A 27,662-nucleotide genomic window follows, 5' to 3' on the forward strand; every position below is an offset into this window, starting at 1 on the left:
TGGAGTTTCACCAAAGGACGGGTCATGACACCTCCAAAGGAGATTGTGGATGAACACGGTTATGGGTATTGTTTACCACCACAAGCGTAGATTTTGTGATTTTGGCTTGGTTTTTGAGGTACCCATTAGAGCCGAAAGGACATTTCGACCGGACAGGGAAATGTCTACCTAGCATATTTTTCGTAAATTTCCCGATTCTTCACTCCATAGCTTCGTCAATACTTGGCCAATTTTGTTCATCAAGCACTCAATGGAAAGATAAATTATTTCTCTTTAAGGTCAGATATCCGTCAATGTTGTATAGAACCCATTTATTAAAATAATCACGGTTTTAAAAAAATAGGTCCGTTTTTTTTCGACCGCCGAGTTCATACCCTTGATACTAATATATATATATATGTATACTATTGGTTAAAAAATTTTCGTGCTACGCGCATGAGATACTCTGCAGAGTCCAAACGCTGCCAATAAAATGTTAAATATCAATTAAGCAATCATTCTTTTCTAGATATATTTAATAACTTAATTACTTTAAAAAAAGAAAAGAAAATGAAACACTGAAATAATACAAAAGTCTAAATTCCTTAAATCAATGTACATAATGTATAGATAAAATACGCGACATATATTAATTTAAAAAGCATTTTGTGTATTCTCGCGATAATACCCGATGAGTTCCAGATTTGTTGACATCAAAATCTTTTGAAATGGAATATGTATATATCTACATGTACATTCCCGATATCCCAATATAGTCCATCCGTGCTTAGTAATCAATGTAGATGTCATAGGTCATCGATCTATTTCCGTGACAGATTAGTCATAACAATTTACCTGTCACTGAAAACAGTAAGTTAGAGTTACCGCCCCTGACCATTTACAGGTGTGTTGTATAGTTTTAAAATGTCGGCGGTCATGTCGTCACGACGGAGAAACCTTTTTGTGATTTTGATCATATTTGGTGATTTAATTTGCTGTTTAGGACAAACTTCCAACTCTGGAACTGTACTGAGGGTGTTACAAAACAAAGCTGGACTAGGAAAGGTGAGTGATAAAAAAATTAATATAACCGTATTCTCACCTGTGATTTATACGTCCAGGTGTGTTTATAAACAGTGATGGCGATGGACAGACATAAATATCTAGGTCGGGTTAACGTTTATGCCAAGTTGAATGATATGACGGTTGGGAAAGTTTGGGTTAGTAACCTTGGAATGGTTTTTATGTGATCCTTGATAGAAGTGTTTGCTTTTGCGTCCAAACTTTTACTGGGATCATGGTCGACTCAGGTGGACGCTACCAGATTTGAGAGTAGATATAAACAATCTTCTATAACACGGTAGATAACGAGGTATATTTGTCCTCCTCAGAGATTACTGATATGATAGGATGTTTGTGTGTGTTATTTTTGTTGCATTTCATGGTCTCTCGTGATTACGACCAGAACTAATTCAAAACAAACAAAAAATGTACCATATTTATTCAATAATTAATACATGCTAACATTAATTGATGTTGTAAACAGACACATACATACGGTATTTGACCCAATAATCGCAAATGGCGTGTAAAAATTGAAAAATGAAAAGGTGCTAACGGTAACAAGACGAAATGATTGCAAATCTATTACAGTTTTGTGTGATTTCCGTCTTTATTTATGTCTGGGCAATTGGAATCGAGCCTTCAAAAAGGGGGAGGTGCTTATAGGAATACTGGGCGCTTATTGGGTCAAATACGGTTTATATATTATTATACATATATTAATTGTGGTTAAAATAGAAATAGAGGATCTTACATAAGTGGCTATATGTGATGTGAACTTTATCAAACCAGTCCAGTAATTTGATTAGGCGAATGGCATTTACGATTATTTAAGAAGTGTAAGATTCTATTTATCACATAACTTTTAATAATAGAAATATAAGTAAAAGTTTAGATATCGTCTCTATAGATACAGTAGAAATTCGACTTGGATGTGACGTTTCTGTCTACTGTGACAATCATGCATCGTCATATATAGATTATGACGTCAAAACTACATGTGACGTCACAATACATGTTATTACACATGTGTCTTATGGATGACGTGGCTGGACGGACTAGTTATGTGATAAACTAACTTACATTTTTGTACCATACCACATGAATTTGATTTTTAAAGTTAATTCAATAATGAATAAGTCCTGCATAATTATATAATTAATTAGTGGTATTATTAATGTGTTTTAATAAGTCAATCATTTTAGCTGTAATGTGCCAATAACAAGAAAAGGAAATCCTAACTAATATAGATGCAGTTGGATCGATCATGAAGTTAAAAAATGTACACACACAAGAGGGTCATGTGAAATAAGTAAACAATTGCTAAATTTCAGTCCGGAGAGAGTATATATATATATAGAAATACACTCTTCAAACAATAAGACGTGACATGATTTAGGTCAGTTTTTGATTGGCAAATTTAGTGTTTCCCACAGGTGACTATACAGGTATATAAAGTCCATATTTTCTAAACGTCCCTTTATGAATTAGTGGTCTTTAGGTTATAATTAACAGACATTTGGAACAGCCTACCAGATTTAGTTGTACAGAGTGTTAACCAACTCTCACAGATATACTGATATGAATTTTGACAAGTATTTGAAGTGCTTGGACATCAAATTGAATCATATGTTGCTATATAAGCTTCAAATTCAAATTCTGTAACGGAAGTAACATTTCATCTATATACAACGTCTGATATGTACATCATGTAAAGGGCATCCAGTTGACCCTTGACTTTAAGCAGTTTTTAAAGTCAAATCACAATATCTCATAAACCTGAAGTCAAAGCATATGAAAAATATAGACATGTGCTTCAAACTCAAGAATCAAATTTGATTTTTTGGGTAGTCAAAAACCATATACTGTCGTCTGTCAGTGGTCTACTGGTTGTCCTGATGTAGATGTACAACAATGCCTGCGTTCATTCCTATCAGAAACATATATACATAGAGATTGGCAACTCCTCCAGTTTTACGATCGGCAGATGTACCTGAGACTGTATGTGCTTAGGGGTTTTTAGATAAACTCTTAAATAGTTGAATATAAAAGAATAACTTTGATATGTTGTAAAAGTTCAGTAATTTTCAGATGGTTTGAGTACGATTTTGAATAGAAAAAAATCAGATTTTAACTTATTTATTAATAAAACAAAACGCACTTCCGGTTTTGAATGCCTGATTTTCGAAAAACCAGGTAAAAATGCTTATTTTCATGCTTTCAAAAATCATATTAAATAACATCAATCGGGAAAACTGATCACATCAAACCATGATATAATGTTTAAACTTTTTGTAGATGCAAAAATATCATGTTTAAAAGAATACATGTAAAAGTAGTTAGCCAAAGCAAAATGCATATAAACCGGAGGTCCCTCTGCCTGTCAACAAAGACAAAGAAGGAGTTTCCAATCTGTATGAATATATGTTTCTGTTCCTATTGTCTATCCTATTGTTTGATAAGTTATCATAATACTGACTATTGTGTATATGTTGTAGTCAGTGAAATCTTTGTCCTAATACCTATATATAAGTTATAACCGACCGACCTGGTATAGTTAATGCCTGTAAGCTACACTAGTATTTAATGCAGCGGGTGATGTCAGTTTTCTGTCATAGACCCAGTAGTAATGCATGTTCAATGGGTGATTGAATTTTGATTGATATGCATGCACACCAATGATAAGGGGCCACCTAAGGGGTAAACATACACACTGTGATAATTACTGGTCAAATGAGGCCATCAGAGGGGTTAATATACCGATAAGCATGCAAGCTTAAGGAGGGCCAATTAATATTGTTGTTAAGATATAATGATAGAGGGAAACATTTTATATATCATAGAATTTCCAGTTTTTATTCTGATGTTATATAATCTAAACTTTGTATATGTCTGTAATATATAAACTACATTACATCATTTTAAATGTCCAATTCATATATTTTACACAGACAGTCAAACCTCTCTATACTGGCTAAGACCACCCAGGAACCAACAGGTTTTTGTAATTATATAGCCAAGTGGTTGTAATTCACACAAGTCATTTTGTCTTGAAATGGATCATCTGGGACCCAGATAATGTTGTCTTATTAAGCAGGTGGTCTTTATACAGAGATGGTCGCTAAGACAGGTTTCACTGTGCCTTAATGTCATATGTATATGTCAAATACTTTACACCCATCATACAGAGAGTTCAGATGTGACAAAGACTTCAGTCTGGATCATTGTTAGATGTATAAATAGCTGAACTTTCTATCAAGGTCGTGATCATCAGCTTGATAATAAAATGACCAATTGAAATCCCCATGGGGGCCTCTATACTGTCCCCAATGTCCATATTTAGGGAGTGTATCATACATGTAAATCAATTAATCAAAAGTGTTGCTATGGTGACCAGGTGTTAATCGCCTGCCCAGGGCGCTGTAGACCTGTTGTCAGGTACATCCAAATGTTTTTTGTGCCTTCAGGTTAAAATATGTCACTAGCACATGGCCTAATATGACAAACTCGTATAAACCATCAAATTAGAGAGCTGATAATATAGCTTGATTTCAACAGGTTGTGGTTCATAAAGTTGAATATAAGTAGGTCTGGTAGGCTTGTTCGATGGAAATTAAAGCACATGCCACATGTTAAAGGTCCACTACCTTTCCGAAACGGCTTTTGATTTTCAAAATGGGAATCAAAAAGGAGATAATAATTTTGCAGAGTTGTAAAAGATAGAAGCTTACCGTTGATTAATACTACCCATATCATTTGTATGTTTACGGGTCGTATTTGTTTTCCTGCTGTCTTCCTAATTACAATGTACCAAGCTTAAGCATTAGTTGATTATCACTGTTCCAGACGGTAAAACAGTGAAATGAATCTTCAATGCTAACATAGATTACAGTTTACACAGGAAATCTTGCATTTCTTAGGTGTTGTAACCTCATCTTAGGCCATCCATTTAAATTTTCTCATGATTTTATTGTTTTAAAAACTTTTATTTTTTGTTTCGGAAAGGTAGTGGGCCTTTAATTAATGACTGAAAAATGACAATTCAATAAATGCTCTTGGGATATATGATTTTTGGCCTGGAAAAGCAGGGGGGGGGGGGGTGAATTGTTGATATAATTTTTTGGGAAAAATTGAAAATTTAATAATTTTCTTACACCATGATATGCATGAATACAACTTTTCAAGAGTTTTCACATCATGACCGGTACATAAGATATGGGCCAAAATGAAGATACAACATACAATTTAAACAGATATGCGTGAGCATTTGTGTTGACTGACTTTACTATTTGGAGAGTAAATTTCTCGCAAAAAAAAAAAAAATATACAGGTATATACCTGGTACCTATTCTGCCTCTACTGTTAAGGTTTTAAATCAGCATGTTAGCTTGGTTGAAGGTCACCTTGAGGGAGATAGAGCCTGTATACTATGGGGTAGATGGAGAGGGCATCATATTACGTGTGAAGGTTGATCAAATTTATATGTAAATTTAAACTGGGATAGAGAATTGGAAGGGATGGTAGGAACAGCGTTTTCATGGTCATCGTACAGCAGCTAGCTCGTAGGAGATGAAATTTGATCACCAATTCAACAAAGAATTAGATTTTACTATTTTGAATTAAAAAGAAATGGCATATGATACAATGTAAAAAAAATGTCATATTCACAAAAAACAATTCACTTAGTAGTGTTATTTTAAAATAAATTTAATAAAGTTTTGTAAGGGGAGTAAGTAATGTACAATTGACATGTTAGTGTATATTACTCTTCCTTACAGACACATTTGAACTCTCAGAAAAACCAAAAAGTGTCTCATAATATCCTGTATTCAACCCAACAAATGCCCAGCGAGTGCTTAAAAATGAAAAAAAAATAAAGGGGGCGTTCATTGTAATTAATAGAACTTTTCATAGAATCGATCAATTAGGAAATGAAATGAAATTAAATAATGCGTCTCATAGGTTAAAAGGCACGTGTGTGCATGTTTACTGTACTTAACGGATTAATGTGTTATGAGTACACAAACAGTTAAGATATTGATGATTTTTTTTCCCGTCCACAACTTACATATTGGTTTACTAATAAATGCCCACTTTGTTACAATTTTTAAGTGCCCGGCGAGCTAATTATGACAAATACAGTACTCTGAAATCGTATGGGGATATAAACCTATAGTTGAAACATCTATAAATTTACTACGGGGCGTACCAATGATCTACACGAGACCATATACTATACACATATAGAGAAGGTAAAGACAATAGCTTTATTACCGTATTCTCTAAATTGCACTAATATATTTCGTTTGACACCCTGGGAAATAATCAAACTTGGTCATAAAACAATAAACATGGCTATAAATACGGTGAAAATCACCATTTTCTGTAACCGCAGTGATTAGCCGATAGCCAGGCAGTATATGTAGTCATACCTTAGCATGTGATAGCAAACAAACATGTACATATTCAATGTCGGAGCAAACATCACATCATGTGCTTTGATTGACAGCTGGCCAATCCGTCAATTGTATAACGTCGAAAATTGATAATTTGTTTTTACAATTTTAAAGGGAGATAATTCTACGATATTTTGCGTAAAAAATATTTCGTAGTCTTGAGCTTACATTAAAACTCTTCGACTATGATTAGAGTTTCTCACACTATACCTTAGCAAGCTTTTTATTTTTGAAACCAATTGGAGTTTGTACTGGTATACCAATTGGAGTTTGTACTGGTATATTATATCATAATTGTTTACATCTATAGTGACATCAAACAGCAGTCACATTAGTGTATTAAGTAATAGTAACTCATTTACCCCTGAAAACACATTTAAACTATTCTAATTCAAAGACTGGAACAGTTCATTATGATTTTTCGGGGGTAAATGAGTAAACGACAAGTAACAAATAATATTTAATTATCCTTCAGTACGATGTTCTAACTTTATATATCTACTATGTGTTAAGAATTTGACAAGAAAAATTACCCACTCGACTAATATATATTTAATGAAACATGTACATTGTATATATGTATTTGTCCACAGTTTGCTGAGATGGTATCCCGAGCCGGACTTACCGACTTATTTAACTCCAATGGACAGTTCACGGTCTTTGCCCCAAACAACACAGCGTTCATCGACATACCATATGAGAAAAGAGCAATAATTGAAAATTGGCCAGACCAGTCGGTGGAAATAAGGAGATTTGTGAAATGTCATACATGTGAGTTAATCAAATATTCTTACATTTATATTTTTGACATCAAAATTTTCTTTAATTTTTTAATATAATTTTTATCATGTTTCTTTAATTTCTGCTTAACTTATGCCTAAACACATTATGCATGAACACAATTTAGGGATCACTGCAAGAGGATTTATCTGTTTGTCATGATAGTTGTGAGTATTTTTTTAAATCTGCATGCAAATGTAAAAACAGATATATAATACACAAAAATCAAAATGGAGGGTATTCTAATAACACCTTTCTATGGAGAAGCATTACAGGGTGTCGAATAATTATGGATGTGACAATTAAAAAATGAATATGGTATTAAACAGAGAGGTACAATGATTATATTTTGACACAGTGATCAATATCATACTTAATTAACCAATACATAATAAAAGGGGAGATAATCTAATTTGTACCACTTGAAAGGGAGGTAATCTGTATTCCACAATGATCAATACAGAAGAAAAAGAGAGATTATCTTCTTTGTACCACTTAATTGGGTGTTCTACAGTGATCAACATAATACTCAATACCAATGCATAATAAAAGGGGAGATAATCAAATTAATCCACAATGAACAACATTTAACTTAAAAAAGACAATAATGATAAAAGGGGAGATAATCTAATTTGTACCACTTGTGTATACCACAGTGATCAACATCATACTAAATACCAATACATAATATAAGGGGAGATCATCTACTTTGTACCACTTGTGTATTCCATAGTGATACCAATGCATAATAAAAGGGGAGAAAATCTAATTTGTACTACTTATATGTTCCACAGTGATCAAAGTCATACTAAATACCAATACATAATATAAGGGGAGATAATCTACATTGTACCACCTGTGTATTGAATGATAAAGGGAGATTATCTGTTCTCCACAGTGGTCAACACTATAATTTATGAGCAATACATAACATAAAGGGAGATAATCTACATTGTAAACCACTTGTTTATTGAATGATAAAGGGAGATAATGTGTTTTCCATAGTGATCAACACCATGCTGACGACAGGAAGTATGACAGACAACAAAGTTTATCAGAGTATGGGCACTAATGGAGAAAGGATCTTCATCAACCGGCGCCAGAGGACCTCCTCATTCTCGGTAGGTAATCACCATCGTCCCCTATAACAATCTGATTAAAATACAGATCCTTTATTTTTATAATACGTTTGATAAGAGGATCTGACAACATCCCATTAGGGGTCACATTCTGGTGACCTTTGGAAATGGCCAATAAAAATCTTGACTGTTTGAAAAATCTGTCAAAATTATTTTCGAGTACATAGTCATCTCATCTAAAGAGTCCCTATAGCTAATTAGTGTAAGTGAGGTGTACAAGTTGATTTCAAGTGAGGTTGTCATCCTCTTGAACATTTTTATTGGGCAAAGTACTACTCCAAAGACTAAAATTTTACCATGAATGGCTACAAATTGTCTCGTATTCTATGACTTGTTGTGTCCAGTTTGTATTAGCTTTAGGTGATTAAAATATCCGACATTCCACAATAAAACTAACCTAAGGAAACATTTACATATATTCTCTCTGAAAATTTCAGAATACTTATTTTGGACCGACTGTGTACTTTGCAAATGGAGCGGAAATCTCGGAGGAGCAGAAAGACTTGGTGGCAGGAAATGGTGTTGTCCATGGTCTCGCTCGTATGGACATCATCTCCAGTATACAGATGGCGTACGGCTACTTAGCTAATCCAGACGATAGCAATATACGTACAAAGTAAGGACTATTTCTGTAATGTAGTACAGAGTCATCTCCCCTCTTCCCTTTTTTTTATAATCCAAGCAACGAAGTTAAGACGATATACTGGAATCCGATTGAAATATGAGTCGAAGAGAATTTGTATACACCTTCCACCACTACTAAACTTCCAGATGGATTTCAACCAAACTGAGTGGGATAGTATTACAGTTCTAGTTTGCCTTGGCAACAAAATATAAAATTAATATATAATATAAGATATATAAAATAAGATTTTCAAAAACTAGGGGGTAATAGTCTTACTTTTTAATCACATGGCTGAGTGGGATTTTACCGTACATTTGCTCTGTTACAGTGTATTCTATGACCTGATATCCCGATATCTACAGGACGGTTTTTACAGTACATTTGCTCTGTTACAGTGTATTCTATGACTAGGGCTGCAACGATACACCAGTACTCCGATACGATACGTATCACGATACATGCCTCTCGATTCGATTATTTTCGATACAATACTTCTGTTTTATGCCATCTTGCGTTTTCAACAGTTTTTTTACTTCTGGATTTTAAAATGTACAAATAAATCATACCTAAAAGAGACATTTTTTATGTTTGATGTAAATATACATAAATTTCTCCAATTATTACAAAAAAGGTAAAAAAATTGATGACTTGAATATAAGTATATGTAGCCATCTAACTGTAACAAAAAATAATAATACTAAGTTCATATATTTGTATACTTGAAATATTTCTAAAGCAATAATATACTTATTTAAATGTTATATTTAAATATCTCTTTAAATTGATTGAACAGGGTTCAAAATTATAAATAATTATCATTTTATTGTGAGCTTGTTCTCAAAACAACTAGCTATATGCCTAAAATACTAATAAAAATCTTTTGACCTACTAATTAAATTATTACATTTAATAATGTTTAAGAGAAAAAAAAATCTCTGTGTTCATGAAATTTCAATACAAATTGTTTTTATACCAGTAAAATTCATTGACATTTGAGTAGTAGGCCATATATCAGTAATAAAATTTAGTTTAAATCCGGGATTTGTTAGACCTATATCCGGACTCCTTTATTACAATTACCAAATGCCAAAATGGCGGCCATTACGATTGCAAATTTCATGACTTCCATCAGACAATGTAGGCCTATTTAACACTGAAAACGTGAGTAAATCATTAACAAATGTGAAAAGTGTTTGCTATTGATGTGACTCTTACTAGCTGTAGTCATTACATTTATTGTAAGGGCTTTAAATATTGGTGGCTTGTTTCCAAATCGGCCGCAACCAGCTGGTCGACTTCTGCAACAGACACACGTTAGTAGGACTAGCTCACTACCAGGCTTAATAGGCTCAGGCTGTTAATCAAAACAGGGGGAGAGATGGTCAGAGAGTGTTTACACCTCTTTTGGGTCTGATCCCATGTCTGATAATCTTGATATGGCTAAGATTTATTGCTTCAAGTGTGAGTGTAAAAGACTGCATCGTATCGAACCGAAAAAAACAAGGCTGTATCATAAAATCGTATCGACATAGAAATATCGCGATTCAATGTGTATCGCGATGAATCGTTTCAGCCCTATCTATAACCTGATATCCCGATATCTACAGTACAGTTTTCACAGTACATTTGCTCTGTTACAATGTATTCTATGACCTGATATCCCGATACCTACAGGACGGTTTTTACAGTACATTTGCTCTGTTACAGTGTATTCTATGACCTGATATCCCGATATCTACAGGACGGTTTTTACAGTACATTTGCTCTGTTACAGTGTATTCTATGACCTGATATCCCGATATCTACAGGACGGTTTTTACAGTACATTTGCTCTGTTACAGTGTATTCTATGACCCGATATCTACAGGACGGTTATTACAGTACATTTGCTCTGTTATAGTGTATTCTATGACCTGATATCCCGATATCTACAGGACGGTTTTTACAGTACATTTGCTCTGTTACAGTGTATTCTATGACCCAATATCTATAGGACGGTTATTACAGTACATTTCCTTCGTTACAGTGTATTCTATGACCTGATATCCCGATATCTACAGGATGGTTTTTACAGTACATTTGCTTTGTTACAGTGTATTCTATGACCTGATATCCCGATATCTACAGGACGGTTTTTACAGTACATTTGCTCTGTTACAGTGTATTCTATGACCTGATATCCCGATATCTACAGGACGGTTTTTACAGTACATTTGCTCTGTTACAGTGAATTCTATGACCTGATATCCCGATATCTACAGGACGGTTTTTACAGTACATTTGCTCTGTTACAGTGTATTCTATGACCTGATATCCCGATATCTACAGGACGGTTTTTACAGTACATTTGCTCTGTTACAGTGTATTCTATGACCTGATATCCCGATATCTACAGGACGGTTTTTACAGTACATTTGCTCTGTTACAGTGAATTCTATGACCTGATATCCCGATATCTACAGGACGGTTATTACAGTACATTATCCATCCTCTCTAACCGTGACAAGAAGGTAACATTGTTTGTACCCAATAACAAAGCTATGGAGAAAATTCCTGCCTCCAAACTCAGCTTTCTCCAACAGAACCCTCGAAAACTGGACGAGGTAGGTAACATCAATTCTTATTTCTGTTTACCAATCTGATTAAAATACAAATCTAGGGTTGGATATCGATGTTTGGTACCGATATAGTTACTTGTTTTTTAAAAAATATTGATACGTACCTCTGTTCTTGCTGTATGTAAGGACATTATCTTCAAAAGTAATTTTGTAGTTCTGTATAATAATAAAAACTACTTTGTTTGTATTTACTTCTTTTAATTTTTGAAACAGATTACCGTATCAGAGCTTTTTTTGAAGTTGATTATCTCCTTTAAAACTATTTTCTTTACCCCGTTACAGAAATATCTCCCTACAAACAGAATTATCTCCCCTTAATCTTAAAGATGCTCCACCACTGACAAATGGTTTTTTTTTTCATTATGAAAAACAGGAGCAGACGATTTAGTATTTTTCTTCAGTTACAAAAGTTACTTACTTTACACCATTACCACCATTGAAAAGTTTTAGCATCTAATTTTACTTCAAGTTAAAAATATGAAAAATAATTAATTGCATCCCGAAAAAATTCCGTACCAGTATATCTTATATGGAACGAACTACTGAATGCGCATGTACCAAAGGCAATATGAATTATTTTATATTATTGTCTGTGTTAATTAGACTATTATATACACGATTAAACACCAATTATTGTTCAAATGATGAATATCATTTATGCTCTGTGGGCGGTGGAGCATCTTTAACTATGTGAAGTTTTAAAGTTGTAATCAGCTTATTGACGACATAGATTAAGTTGTTAACTGCGTAATGTCATTTAAAAGAAGTGAAATTATTTATTTTAATTTAATTGTGATATTACCAATGTTTTTAAAATTGAAAATCTATCTGTAAAATAATTCTTTAAATGTAAAATAGATATTTGAATATTGCTGGATTTAAAGATGCTCCACCGCCGACAGAGCATAAATGATATTCATCATTTGAACAATAATAGGTGTTTAATCGTGTGTATATATGCCTAATTAAGACAAAAAATAATATAAAATATTTTATTTCGCTTTTGGTGCATGCACATTCAGTAGTTCGTTCCATATATATAAGATATAGTGGTACAGAATTTTTTCGGGATGCAATTATTTTTTTTTCATATTTAAACTTGAAGTAAAAGTAGAAGCTCAAATTTTTCAATGGTGGTAATGGTGTAAAGAAAGTAACTTTTGCAACTGAAGAAAATTACCCAATCGTCTGCTCCTGTTTTTGATAGTGAAAAAATCCCATTTGTCAGCGGTGGAGCATCTTTAAATTAAGCTTTCAATATATTATAACTACAGAATGGGATCTTTGTGTCTGTTTTAGGTTCTCAAAGCTCATATCATCCCTGACAGAGTTATATTCACATCATACGCCAACCATAATGAAGGATTTAGCAGCCAGCTAAGACGTCTGGTGAGGTTCCGCCGTCCCTATGGAGACAAAGGTAAACAAACAAGTTGTGACAAAGGGACACATATAGGATCTTACACTAGTGTTCATTTCATATGAGATTTTATGAAACGAGTATAAGAAGTTTATAGTTTTGCGAGCCTTGGCGAGCAAAATTAAAACTTCGAGACGAGTTTCATAAAATCTCGTATGAAATGAACACAAACTTAAGATACTTTTTATTACATAACTTCAAATACCTACAAAATAAAGAATTTCACGTCAAAATGTATTCTGAAAATCAGCATAAAGTCGCCCTTTTGTCCCGCGGTCTTCCTAATCCTGACGTAACGTCATTTTTCCTGACATCATTTTCTTGTTTTTGTCTGACGTCACAATGAAAATCGCTCCAGGTCATATTACACTAGTGACATATGCAAAAATATTACATTGGCGAAATCACTGGATATCAGGCAAATTATGTGATAAAGTAAAACATCCTATAAGGACCACCTTTATATAAGGACCACCTTTATGTAATGATTACCTTTATATAAGGACCATCTGCATATAAGGACCACCTGCATATAATGATAACCTTTATATAAGGACCTCGTATGTATAACGATCATTGGCCCTGCAGGTAGGGCGTTAGAATTGTACCTGCTGCCCCTATTGCATGATCGTAAAAGGCGACTAAATTTAGGATCTTATCTTTCCTTTCTTCCTAAATTACTTTAATTCTTCCTAACGTCTCCCTTGACATCACCTCACTTTTGGCCTTTGGTTGAGCGCTCGCCCCTGTGAGGAAGGCTCTGGGTTCTGTCCCCTGGCCGAGACACACCAAAGTCTATAAAAGTGGTAGTTTTTGCTCCTGCTTAGCGCTAAGCATAACGGGAGTGGGACGACTGGTTTGCCCGTTGTCCGTATAATGTGACCGGTTGGGGTATGTTGCTTGGTGTCTTCGGCGGCATGCTTCAGTGTTATAGCACTATAAAAAGGGCAACAGTTCCACTATACAAGAAGACACTACATGAATATACCGCAGTCTCCCAAAACACGCACCTCCCACAACATACACACAACACACCACATACATGGGAGGCCGTCCTTACATGACCATAGCTGTTAATAGGACGTTAATTAATCAAACAAACAAACAAACAAAATAACGATCATTCTTGTATAAACACAGCCTCTGTATCATGACCACCTACATAATAAGGCTAACAGGTACTTTACTTTCATGGGCCAATTTCAAAAAAAGTGTACCTGTGTACATGTAGGTATGGCTATATTTAGAAACATGTTTCCTCTATTCTCTGGGTGGTCCTTATAGACAAGTTATAATATATTCCTTTAACTATACATGTATCCGAATTATAAAAGCGTGTTTACATTCAAAGTTGTGAATCTACTATGGAATTATAATGTATTCCATTTATACATGTAGCTGTGGTGTGTTTACTCCTGTATGAATCTACAAATTATAATGTATTCCATTTATACATGTAGCTAGTGGTTGTGTTTACTCCTGTGTGAATCTACAAATTATAATGTATTCCATTTATACATGTAGCAGCTAGTGGTTGTGTTTACTCCTGTGTGAATCTACAAATTATAATATATTCCCTTTATACATGTAGCAGTAGCTGTGTTTACTCCTGTGTGAATCTACAAATTATAATATATTCCATTTATACATGTAGCAGTAGCTGTGTTTACTCCTGTGTGAATCTACAAATTATAATATATTCCATTTATACATGTAGCAGTAGTTGTGTTTACTCCTGTGTGAATCTACAAATTATAATGTATTCCATTTATACATGTAGCAGTAGTTGTGTTTACTCCTGTGTGAATCTACAAATTGTAATGTATTCCATTTATACATGTAGCAGTGGTTGTGTTTACTCCTGTGTGAATCTACAAATTGTAATGTATTCCATTTATACATGTAGCAGTGATTGTGTTTACTCCTGTGTGAATCTACAAATTATAATGTATTCCATTTATACATGTAGCAGTGGTTGTGTTTACTCCTGTGTGAATCTACAAATTGTAATGTATTCCATTTATACATGTAGCAGTGATTGTGTTTACTCCTGTGTGAATCTACAAATTATAATGTATTCCATTTATACATGTAGCAGTAGTTGTGTTTACTCCTGTGTGAATCTACAAATTATAATGTATTCCATTTATACATGCAGCAGTGGATGTGTTTACTCCTGTGTGAATCAAGAATGCTTGTTAAGAAACCAAAATGAAAATTGTGGACAAAAAACACTTAACAAGTCAAACATATTTTTTTTAATATGCATAGCTACACCCTGATTCACATGGGAAAACCTTGCAAGTTCATGTAATATTTCATACAATATGCCAATGTTTTAATCACACAGTAGAAAAATTCATGGAATGGGAGGGGTCATAACTTCAACCCCTCCTCCAGAAGGGTGCTTATTGGGGAGGGGCACTAATTACGGGGAATATTGTAAATACCATACCATAATGAAATGTTGGTGTTACAGTGTATGTGAATAGTGAAGGTGTGGATGCGGCTATCGTTCAGGGAAATATCACAGTTTACAACGGTGTTGTACACGTTGTTGATCAACTCCTAGGCTACGTATACAGCTCTGTTCGGGAAACCATTCTTCGTGACTCTACGTAAGTAAGACCTCCAAACTCAGTTTTATTTCTGCAAACACTATAAAGTCATAGTTCCATAATCTGTGCTTAATGTTCTTTTGACCTTTGACTGATGGTGCCACGGGGCCGCTGTGGCCAAGTGGTTAAGATGTCCAAACATATTACCACAAGCCCTCCAACTCTGGGATGGGGGTTCGAATCTCATGTAGGGCAGTTGCCAGGTATTTACCATTTGTCAGTGGTTTTTCTCCGGGTACTCTGGCTTCCCTCTTAAAAGGACGTTAAACTAATAAACCAAATCAAACCTTTAGCATGTATTTATAATGATGCTGTATGACCTTTGACCTGTATGTATAATGATGTTGTATAACCTTTGACCTATATTTATAATGATGTTGTATGACCTTTGACCTGTATTTATAATGATGTATGACATTTGACCTATATTTATAATGATGTTGTATGACCTTTGACCTGTATTTATAATGATGCTGTATGATCTTTGACCTGTATTTAATCTTTTGACATTTGACCTGTGTTTATTCTTTTGACTTTTGACGTGTGTTTATACTTATAACCTTTGACCTGTATTTATTCTTTTTACCTTTGACCTACCTGTGTTATCTCTTTTTATTTGCCTTTGTTTATTCTTAGTATTCCCTTTTGATCCAATTTAAGTTTTTGACTGTAGAAGTTGTGGTGTGTATGTGCTATGTAAAACTTTAACCTTTGAATTTCATTACAGACAATTTGACCAGTATCTAAACAAAGCGCAACCAGATACAAGGGATGCCCTGGTACAGGCTTCAGGTGTTAATGTGTTTGTTCCTATCGGTGAAGCCTTCACCAAACTACAGGGAGTTCCTGGGGTCAACTTGGCTGGCGACCTGGCTCAGGTGGATAAGGTAAGGTCAAGGTCGTATAACTGTCTCTTCTGACCACGGTCAAGGTCATATGATTATTTCAGATGGAAAAGACGAGGTCAAGGTCATATAATTGTCTCACGTAGACAAGGCAATGTGGAAGTCATTCTAATTTCCCACAATAGACATGGTATACAGTTATAAATGTGAATTTACATAGAGATTACGTATACTCTTAGAACAAAAGGCCTACATTACATGTAAGTTGAAGTTATGTGTTTTATGAGTTGAGTATATCGATATTTGACTGTATGTAGTTTGATGATGATACATTTACAAACTTAAGTTGTTTTTAATTGATTGCAACACAATGTGGTTAGTGTACCCAAATTGCATTGGCGGCCCAATTAGTACGGTTACGAGCAGCTGAAAGCGTCGTACAGTTCAAAGAAACCCAGAGTACCTCTCCTAGTCTTTATCACATGGTAAAATATGTTTTAACAAAAGTCTGGGAACCAACAAAATTACATCCTTATAGCATACCGTATTTTTGTGCGTATAGTGCACACTTTTTTTCATAAATTATTAAGTGAAAAGTTGGGGTGCGCACTATACGCAGGTACAAGGCATGGCCAGGTCCTGGGTCATGATCACTGACCGTCAGGTCCTAGCTAAAGTGTGCAGTAACATTTTGTATATGTTGTCGTGATATGGTTATGATTAAATAATTGGATCTTTAAGTCAATGATCAATGCATATATTCAATATAAAAGGAAAACATCACTTGAAATCTATAATTCCTTGAAAGTCCGGACACATGTTACGATCGTGAATCTTCAGTAAGGTATCTCCAAATCTAAATGGCTAAATGAATATAGTCTGGAGCTTGAAACGATGTATAAGTGTGTAATTGATTGGTCACATTAAACAGATAACCTTATAAATATGTTTCTCCAGCAGGTAAAAGTTTTTGAACTTGCAAATGTTACGGAAGTTAGTGTAATGGCCACATGCAGAGCAAGCAAATTAAATACGAAACTATAACCTTCCTACATTAACACTGACCAATCGACACTATAAATGATGGTTAATGAACAGAAGTTTGTTTTAAGCACTGATAAACAATAAGAACTGTTTGATTTAGTTCTTTAAAAGTGTTTGAAGACAATGCAAAACGTTTTGAACGAAGATGCAAAATTTGAGATTTTTTTAAATTTATTTTTTTGTAAAAATAAAACTAATAAACGTACCTGTGCACTATACACGGGTGCGCACTATACACGCAAAAATACGGTAGTTTGTAATACACCAGTATTAAGACAACCTTGACAGGGAATGAAAATTACTACATTTTCAAGTCACATGTATTGAATGTGTTATGGTAATACATTTATTTTTTTGTAGATGATTCGTATCCACATCTTGAAATCTTACCAGGATATTGAAATATCAGCCATTGTGGGCGGCTATGAAAGTCGTCAGTACCGACAGACAATGTACGATGGATTTAACGCGACAATTTACAACGACAGAAATGGTATTTTCTTTACAATACACACTAACAATTCCAAAAGATATTTTTAAACTTATATATGCCATATTTTTTATACTCACGAATCAAGAAGAGCTCTTGATAATTTATTCATCACCAACAGTTTCAAACATTTTGAGAATCACAAATAACTTACAATGCAGAGGTTTAAAATATTACTAGTACAAAGAAGAGCTGTGATTTTTGGCAGTTACTGCCAAGAATTATTGTAATTATAACTTCAGTGAAGTGAAATAAGTACATACAGTCAGACTATGAAGCCAAGTCTACAATTTCATTTCACCTTTTTATTGTTATTATAGTTATTGTAAAGGGATTTTGCAAAATTTGCAGATCCATCCAAATTTTAAACAGTTTTTTTCAAAAGTAGTGGATTTACATGACAACCTGTCATGTAAATGACACCTCCAAGACTACATGGTGATTTGTGAAAACAAAACCCTGTGAATAAATTCTATACAGTAAATTATAATCTTTTCCAATGTATGAAAATTGAACGTGAATTTCCATCTTCTTTTTTTTGGGACAGAGAGCTATACAATTCACAGCTGATGTTTAGATATTTAACATGAATTTCCATCTCTTTTTCCGACAGAGAGCTGGGTACAAGCTGGCTATGTGAAGGCCCGTGTTGTTCGACCTGATCTGAAGGCGACCAATGGGAAGGTCCATCTCATCGACTCGGTCCTGGGTTTTCCTTATTTGGACTTACCCATGTTGATTTGTGATGATCTTTGGTTATTGTGAGTATATTTACCCTTGAAGACACATTTAGGCTCTTCTAAATCAAAGACTAGACTAGTCCATTATAAAATCGCAGGGGTAAATGAATTATAATAACTAATAAATAGTGTTTGCCTCCATTTGTCTGTCCATCCATCTGTCTGTCCTTTTATTTGTCTGACTCCATTTGTCTGAGTCCATCCGTCCATCAATCTGCCTACTGTTTAGTTGTTTAATTTCACGGGTGTAAAGTTTTGCAATTTATTGTTTTCAACAATTGTTTGCGGACGTTGATTTTCGCAAATTATCTTAGTAGCATTTGAAAGCATCATTCATACTACAGGCTATAATATAACCAACTATATACAGTAACTGTCTGTCTGTCCATTCATCTGTCAATCCGCCCATCTGTCTTACTGTCTGTATCTGTCCATTCATTCATCTGTCTGACCTTGTCTGTATCTGTCCATTCATCTAACTGTCTGACTCTGTCTGTCTGTTCATCCATCTATCTGTCCATTCATTTGTCTGCCCATCCATCTGTCTGTCCATCCATCTGTCTGAATCCATCTGTATCTGTCCAAATTGTTGATTATTCCCACACCCTAACTTAAGAACACTTATTGAAGCACTTTATACAATGGTAGCTGCAATTATGAAGTAACACAGCTTGCTAGTCATGACTATAAATGTACCACATTCCCTTTAAGAACTTCCCAGCCTCCTACTGATAACTTAAATATTTCTGCTCCGTGCAATATTTTAATAAGCTAGACAACAAGATAGATGGGAAAACTTAAAACTATATTCTAAAGTTGTAATGAAATTGGTTTTTGCAGAGAAAAATATGTAAACAATTTGAGTATTCACATAAGCAGAGTTAGAATGTTGGTCATCACTTTGCTCCTTTGATACATGTGTAAATATGTCAACTATGCATCATTAATTCACTTGATAAATCTGTTGATAATATTTGATAAAAACGAACAACAAATAACATATTTCATATTCCTGAGTTAGATTTTGGTGATCATGTTGTTAATAAAAAAAATAACTCAGGTGAGGAATGTTAAAGCTATTTAGAAAAAATGGGACCAATTCATGTCCCAAGTGACACCCGGCCACCCGATAACGCTTGTTCAGGACTAGTATCTCCAGTGGTGATTGAATGTAACTGTTTGTAATCTTCCTTCTGAAATAAGTTTAATGCTGTATATTGTCTTTTGATGTCATTTCATCATCAATAGACACAATAGTTCTACACAAACGTTATCGGGTATCACGTACGTGGTTAGTGAATTCAATTCCCATTCACAGGATAAGTGATGATCTTTCTATTTTGCAGGAGAACATATGACTACATCCGATCTGTCGGAATGAAGAACTATTTAACAGATAATCGCTTCACAGCCAGACGTTGTTACTTTGAATTGTATGGGTATCCCCCTGGTTATGATTACACTAGCAACTCATACAACAATAACTACGGTAACAGTAACTATGGCAACACCAACAACAACAATTACCCTAGCAACAACTATGGTAACAACTATCAACAGACGACATATAACCCCTACAACCAGCAGGCCAACAGTTTAAACCCGAGCAGTCAGTCGTCGCAGTACGACATGGGTTCATGTAATGGATGTAGGTTTACGTTCTTCGTGCCTAACTCCACGGCGATTGATTACTTCCAGAGGACGAACATCGGGATCAAAATCATGAGAGATACTCAGAGATTTCAATATGTAAGTAGTTTTTTGGTTTCTTAATTTTAACCATATGTTTATTGGACATGAATAATAACAAGCAAATCTTCTGACTAATCGCAGATTTGGGTACGAGAATATCCTTATTTGATTAAACTGCTACTCCTCTTAAACTAATGGAGGGATTTCAATGAAACCTGATGGCAAGTATAAAGTACGATTTGGCCTCCTGGGTGACAATTCTAGTTTCTCACCACTTACTGATATAACTCTCTCTTAAACAAATGACATACCAGTCAATACACATACTTACCTCAGGGAAAATCTAAAGATGGATTTAGATACTCCTTAATCAGGCCCTAGAACAGTCCATTATAAAATCCAGGGGTGTTTGTATCTTCTACCTGATATCATTTAAAAGATGTGTGTATATTTTTTTCAGCTATTCAAGAGACTGCTGTTTGAGGGACAAAACATAGCCCTGGAGAAGTTATCCAATACAAACCACAATTTTATAGCTAAAACGGGTGAATCTATACGTATACTCAAGTCTATGGATAGAGGTAAGAGTTAATAAAAAAAATGGCAATATATCGTATAGACAGTTGTTTTTTAGCCGGGATGATATTTTCGCGATTCCGTGGGACATTGCTAGGATCGCAAAAATTTGATCTGTTAAATATTGAAAATGGTTGAATGATATCTTAACTCTTAAATCCATATCGCGAAAATTTTAAATTTCTAACCTATGATTTTCACTAAAATTTTGGTCCGCGGAAATAACTGGCTATAAGTCTTGTCCAGAGAGAGTTCTGAGCATAGAATAATTTTCCCCAAATGTACCGATTTAATTCCTTAACCTTTGTATTTTATTCAATTTGATGATTTTTATAAACTTTCATGCTCAAGTGATTTATTTTTTCTGATTACTCTAAATTTAGATATTTCTTTGACTCTTTAACTCAATATGAATTTTGAACGGGTTGACATAATGTTGAATTCACTTTATGATGTCTACATCTATATCATCTCGATATAGAGTATAATCATGCAAAAGCTCTAAAATAATATTACTTGACAAAATACATGTTTTACAGTACAGTACACATTTGAAGAAATTTGTCCGCTTCTTTTCAGATGTGAAGATTCAGTTCGCAGGTGTGACGGCAAATGTTATCAGTATGGACATCGGCGCCACAAACGGACTCATGCACATCATTGACCGCCTTCTCTACGTCCCAGAAGACCTGACACGGGATGTGTCGGGAGGCGCAGACGTCAGATACAATCTCGTTGCCCTAGTTACCATGGCGATATTCAGTATCTTTGTCACGAGATACAGAAGGTCGTAACAGTTTTTGTATATAAAGTTGTTGTATGATGTAGTATGTAATTAAGTCAGTATTATCATATGTGTATTTAGTGATAAATGGAATCTGTCTAAACTGGGCTCCTTATGGATCATTTTAATGCCTAACATCTCGTTGCCAGTTTGACTGCAGTAAACAGCTGTATTGTCCACAATCTGACAGAGATTAGGCAAAGTTTGACACTATGTATGAATAGCCATTGCTACAGTAATTGAGTGGTGTCAACAGGATCCTTTTAACAAACATTTCTTAACTTTAAGGAATTCCTAAACTTAAAATTATCCATGGGAAAGCATTACAGAAGTTCAGGGCAACCTGTTAAGTTCAGGAACCTTCCTTAAAATCTGTAATGCTTTCCTATGGAAAATTTTAAGTTAAGAAATTCCTTAGATTTAGGGAATGTTGGTGAAGCTGTGCCCAGAAAGGTCAGGACAGAGTAGGATATAGTACTAACAGTACCAATTGGTTTTGTTATTATTGACTAGTATCAAAATGTAGTGCAAACTAAACCTTCTTCTTGCGGCGATCAAATTCCTCAATTTCTTTTTCAAAACAAGTTCACAAAGATTAACAAGATTTTACAAATTTACTTCAATCGCGATATTCGCGAAAGTAAGTCGCACATGAAAGAATGTTAGTTTACAGTCTATACCGGGACATCTGTGTATGCCTGAATATGATGGTGCTTCCATATTTTGTTATGTTTGTATAAATTCAACAGTTACTTTAACCTGTTTCATCTCCTTTATATCACTAACCACGCCAATTTTCAGTAATACATCTCATTCCTGTAAATTTAAATCATTTTTCATAACAATTTATGATGTTCCATGATGTACATTGCAAGCATTTTGATAAATTAAAACGATTTGGCATGAAGTTAACATGTCAATCGCACATATGAGATGGACCAGTCGCAATATTTTTAAGTAATGTATATTTGTTTACGGTTTGAAGATATTTTTGTAACTTAAAATCTTCACCTAAATACGTTTAAAGGGAGACAATAATTGTAGTTTGTGTTCTCAATGATTCTATGAGTTATTATGATTCTAGTGCAGCTAACATGCACAACAAAAGTTGATAATTTTTTTATTTCAAATTTGGATTCAATTTGTTTAAGATTGGCCAAACTTGGTTGCAAATTTTGTTGGATCTCACATCCCGACAGAGTTATGGCCCTTCAGACTTTTTACTTGCAATGTTTTTTCAGAGAGTAGGAATAATATCACAAATTTTATCTAGTGTGTCCTAAAAGTGCTACTGTTACAATAATAATTTAGCTTTACTAATCATTAAATTTTCTGTATATAATTTATAGACAGACAAAGACATGATAAGGATTTAATTAAATTAATTTAATTTAATTAAAATTTATCTAAAAATTTTTCTAAAAATGCTTTTATTTTGTCTCGAGATATTTGGTGTAAATATGATCACAACACCGTCCGTCCGAGCCCTATTGGTGTGATCCGGAGTAACTGTACACTTACTTAAGTGTAATGCAAATCTTGTATACCAGAAACTTTGTGACTGAAATTGTTTGTCAGTTTGAAGAATGAATTTCAAATACATATCATATTTGTACCAATTCCGAATTTGCATATTACAGAGTTATCTGCACTTGCGGGTGGGTATTGATTGTGACGTCATTCGTATGGGAGCGTAACGTCATACGTTCCAGAGAAAACGACGTGAATGCGCTCACAAAATAATGACGTAACAATCGATACCTGCCTGCAAGGGAGCTAACTCTGTAATATGCAAAGACGGAATAATCATCCCCTGTCCTTTATTAGCGCCCTTTCCCCTGAAATTAAAGTTATAAGTTGATTTATTTTTTAATGACCATGTTTCATTTTCATTGGACTAGATGAACTGTCAAATTGGAAGGTACATTATACTTAAATTAATCTTTACTGATGAAAGTTTGATTTTAAGTGAAGATAGAACATATCCATTTTGTCCATACAGAAGTCAGACAATTTTTCAAAGTCATATTTTTTTCTTTATCATTTAATTTCTACAGTAAAATTTGTATGTTTTGTAGTTGTTTGTTGGATCTATATGTTAATATTTTAGTTTTATCATTTTATTGTGCCATATATCAATTTTATCATGACATAAGTAAAACTTATCTTGGACTTGATTTAAGGTAATAATTGTATACAGAGCCTCATTGCACAATGTTATAGGGACTCGCATATAAAACTTTGATTACAGTAAACCACCTATTTTCGTGAAATACCAATTTTGCTGTCTGGATCTCAAACGTGCATTCAAATGTTTCTCAAATACATGTCATTGTATTATAAAAATGAATAAATGAAGGCATAATTGCCAGTAACATCCCTTGATTACAAATTAAGCTATTGAAGGAAAGAAGACTTGAAATATTGTACTAATATTAAACGCGAAAATAGTGTGATGTACAGTAATGAATGTATCTACAATATAGAGCCTTGTTATATCCCAATCTTGTTGGGACTCGCGTATAAACTGCTTTTAATCAATTTATTTTACGGGAATTAAATTTTTTCCCAAATAGAATGTCATGAAACGTATCCTGTCTTGGCATATTACAGAGTTAGCTCCCTTGCGGGTAGGTATCGATTGTTACATCATTATTTTGTGAGCGCAATTCAACTTGTTTTCTCCAAAAAGTATGATGTTACGCTCAAACATACGACATTACAACGAAAACATATACCACAAGGGTAGATAACTCTGTAATATGCAAAAACAGAATAAATGAATGCATGATTGTCAGGATAAGATCCCTTGACTGTAAATTTATGTATTTGCGAAAACATGTATGTTGTAAATAAAGTAGACAAAAATAATAATTATATATGGGCAGTAATCAAAGATTAGTGAGCTTAAACGTTGTATGTGGATCCTTGCCTGAACCATAAACATTCTTGGAAGGAAGCAAGCTAGATGTTTCCGAGTAGAAATAATTCAATTTTGCTTGTTACGAGCATTTTCATTGGCTTAAAAATTTACTTATCAGTCCATAAAGGAAAAAATGGTGTCATCGTTGAAGATATTATATCAAGTAAATTGAATTATACGGATTAATCTTAATTGATTTTCATCATCTAGTACACTCAGATTTTTGTGTTAGAATAATATATTAAAGTTAATCCTTGAATAAATGAAGTTATTGTAGAAAATATTCCTTCTCAGTTTGAAACATAAAAAATAGACATAGAAGGTAGCTTTTAGTTGTTTTAACAGAACGGTATTATTACATTGATTTGTTGTATACTTATACATGTATTTCATTGCTTTGAGAGAATTATTTTTACAAGATTTTGTACTTTTTTACAATAATCGAGATATAATAGATATATAATGCAGGGCAATTTTTAAACACAATTTAATTCGATTTTAATTAGCAAGTAACAGTAGAATATTTTTAGGCTAACTTTGTCGTGTCGCAATAGTCAGCGTTTGACAGTTATAACGATTGTTATGATTTAACTGTAAGGGTGATTGTGTGGTTAGTTTACAGACTGTGAATCACCTGAAGTTGGTAGTCATGTGACTAGAAGGATGATCATGTGATTAATATTGTATGGTATGGGTGGTCATTAGACCAGAAGGATGAGCATGCGATTAATTTTTTATAGGTGGTCATGTGACTGATTTTAAAGGAAGGAAATGTGATTAATTTGGAATCATCATGTGACAGATTTTCTGTAAGTAACTTGTGATCATTTCACTTATTAATTATTTTTTGCTAGCATGATCATGTGACAAATTTTGTGAGAATGATCATGTGACTGATTTTGTGAGAATAAACGTGTGACAAATTTTGTGAGAATGATCATGTGACAAATTTTGTGAGAATGATCATGTGACTGATTTTGTGAGAATGATCATGTGACTGATTTTGTGAGAATGATCATGTGACTGATTTTGTGAGAATAAACATGTGACAAATTTTGTGAGAATGATCATGTGACTGATTTTGTGAGAATGATCATGTGACTGATTTTGTGAGAATAAACATGTGACTGATTTTGTGAGAATGATCATATGACTGATTGTTAAAGTGATCCTGTAGCTAAATGATAGTGTTATTTAGACAATGATAATATGATATTCTGTATATTATAATGACCACATTGTATAGCGTTTACATCTGGTGTTCAGACTATCTATCTGTTGTATATATGTACATTGTAATTGGATGTCGGATTTGTATATAGACGTACACTGGTAAACATGTGTTATATCATTAATACAATACTGATTTTTTAGACATGAAGCTTTATACTGAGGACAAAAGTTCATTCTGTACTTGGACAAATGTACACAAACAATAAACACTCAACTTAACAAGTTACATCTTGTTTTATTTATATCCAAATTATATAGAGCCAACGCCGTCGTTGTATGATTGGCGGGTAAGTGGGTCCCCCGCCAGCCACCTGGATACTCAGAGACGGGCAGGAGAGTAGAGGAAACTATAATTCAGGGGAGACAATCTCTACAGGCAGGAGACAGTTGTTTTCAAAAACATTTGTCTCATGTTTGTTGAGATTGTCTCATCTGAGTTTTGTGTTGTTATTACAATCCAGTATAATGATGCATGGTGGGAGTCCGTGGGACATTCAAATCACCATTCATCATTATTCTCTTTATTGCCTCCAAATTTGAAGATTACAAAAGCATGAATAATAAACACAAATATACAAAGCATTTTTAAATATAAGAGTAATGCAAAGGGATATTTCTCTGTCATACATCCCTCCATAAGTACTAAAGGGATATTTCTCTGTCATACGTCCCTCCATAAGTACTAAAGGGATATTTCTCTGTCATACGTCCCTCCATAAGTACTAAAGGGATATTTCTCTGTCATACGTCCCTCCATAAGTACTAAAGGGATATTTCTCTGTCATACGTCCCTCCATAAGTACTAAAGGGATATTTCTCTGTCATACGTCCCTCCATAAGTACTAAAGGGATATTTCTCTGTCATACGTCCCTCCATAAGTACTAAAGGGATATTTCTCTGTCATACGTCATAATACTAAAGGATATTTCTCTGTACCCTCCATAAGTACTAAAGGGATATTTCTCTGTCATACGTCCCTCCATAAGTACTAAAGGGATATTTCTCTGTCATACGTCCCTCCATAAGTACTAAAGGGATATTTCTCTGTCATACGTCCCTCCATAAGTACTAAAGGGATATTTCTCTGTCATACGTCCCTCCATAAGTACTAAAGGGATATTTCTCTGTCATACGTCCCTCCATAAGTACTAAAGGGATATTTCTCTGTCATACGTCCCTCCATAAGTACTAAAGGGATATTTCTCTGTCATACGTCCCTCCATAAGTACTAAAGGGATATTTCTCTGTCATACGTCCCTCCATAAGTACTAAAGGGATATTTCTCTGTCATACGTCCCTCCATAAGTACTAAAGGGATATTTCTCTGTCATACGTCCCTCCATAAGTACTAAAGGGATATTTCTCTGTCATACGTCCCTCCATAAGTACTAAAGGGATATTTCTCTGTCATACGTCCCTCCATAAGTACTAAAGGGATATTTCTCTGTCATACGTCCCTCCATAAGTACTAAAGGGATATTTCTCTGTCATACGTCCCTCCATAAGTACTAAAGGGATATTTCTCTGTCATACGTCCCTCCATAAGTACTAAAGGGATATTTCTCTGTCATACGTCCCTCCATAAGTACTAAAGGGATATTTCTCTGTCATACGTCCCTCCATAAGTACTAAAGGGA

The 27,662-nt window shown here is 34.2% G+C and overlaps 1 protein-coding gene across 1 annotated transcript; it reads left to right on the forward strand.

Annotated features, from left to right (window-relative positions):
* The first annotated feature begins 888 nt into the window (after positions 1–888).
* LOC138306699 (fasciclin-1-like) lies at positions 889–23,283 on the forward strand. The gene is made up of 13 exons (XM_069247160.1): positions 889–1,044; positions 7,091–7,268; positions 8,283–8,398; positions 8,854–9,032; positions 11,470–11,644; positions 12,959–13,079; positions 15,559–15,697; positions 16,425–16,584; positions 17,947–18,079; positions 18,690–18,837; positions 20,163–20,565; positions 20,969–21,089; positions 21,664–23,283. Exons 1-13 carry the CDS (start codon positions 904–906, stop codon positions 21,876–21,878), a joined length of 2,229 nt encoding a protein of 742 aa, XP_069103261.1. The 5' UTR covers positions 889–903; the 3' UTR covers positions 21,879–23,283.
* Positions 23,284–27,662: the final 4,379 nt, after the last annotated feature.

The sequence above is a fragment of the Argopecten irradians genome, chromosome 13, assembly GCF_041381155.1.
Source record: "Argopecten irradians isolate NY chromosome 13, Ai_NY, whole genome shotgun sequence".
In the NCBI taxonomy this organism is placed as follows: domain Eukaryota; kingdom Metazoa; phylum Mollusca; class Bivalvia; order Pectinida; family Pectinidae; genus Argopecten; species Argopecten irradians.

Bases quoted from the DNA above. Each gene is read 5' to 3' on its own strand.
- LOC138306699 (XM_069247160.1), top strand. From the start codon at position 904: ATGTCGGCGGTCATGTCGTCACGACGGAGAAACCTTTTTGTGATTTTG. The intron at 13,080-15,558 runs GTAAACAAACAA...TTGGTGTTACAG, and splicing joins CCGTCCCTATGGAGACAAAG to TGTATGTGAATAGTGAAGGT. The intron at 21,090-21,663 runs GTAAGAGTTAAT...GCTTCTTTTCAG, and splicing joins ACTCAAGTCTATGGATAGAG to ATGTGAAGATTCAGTTCGCA.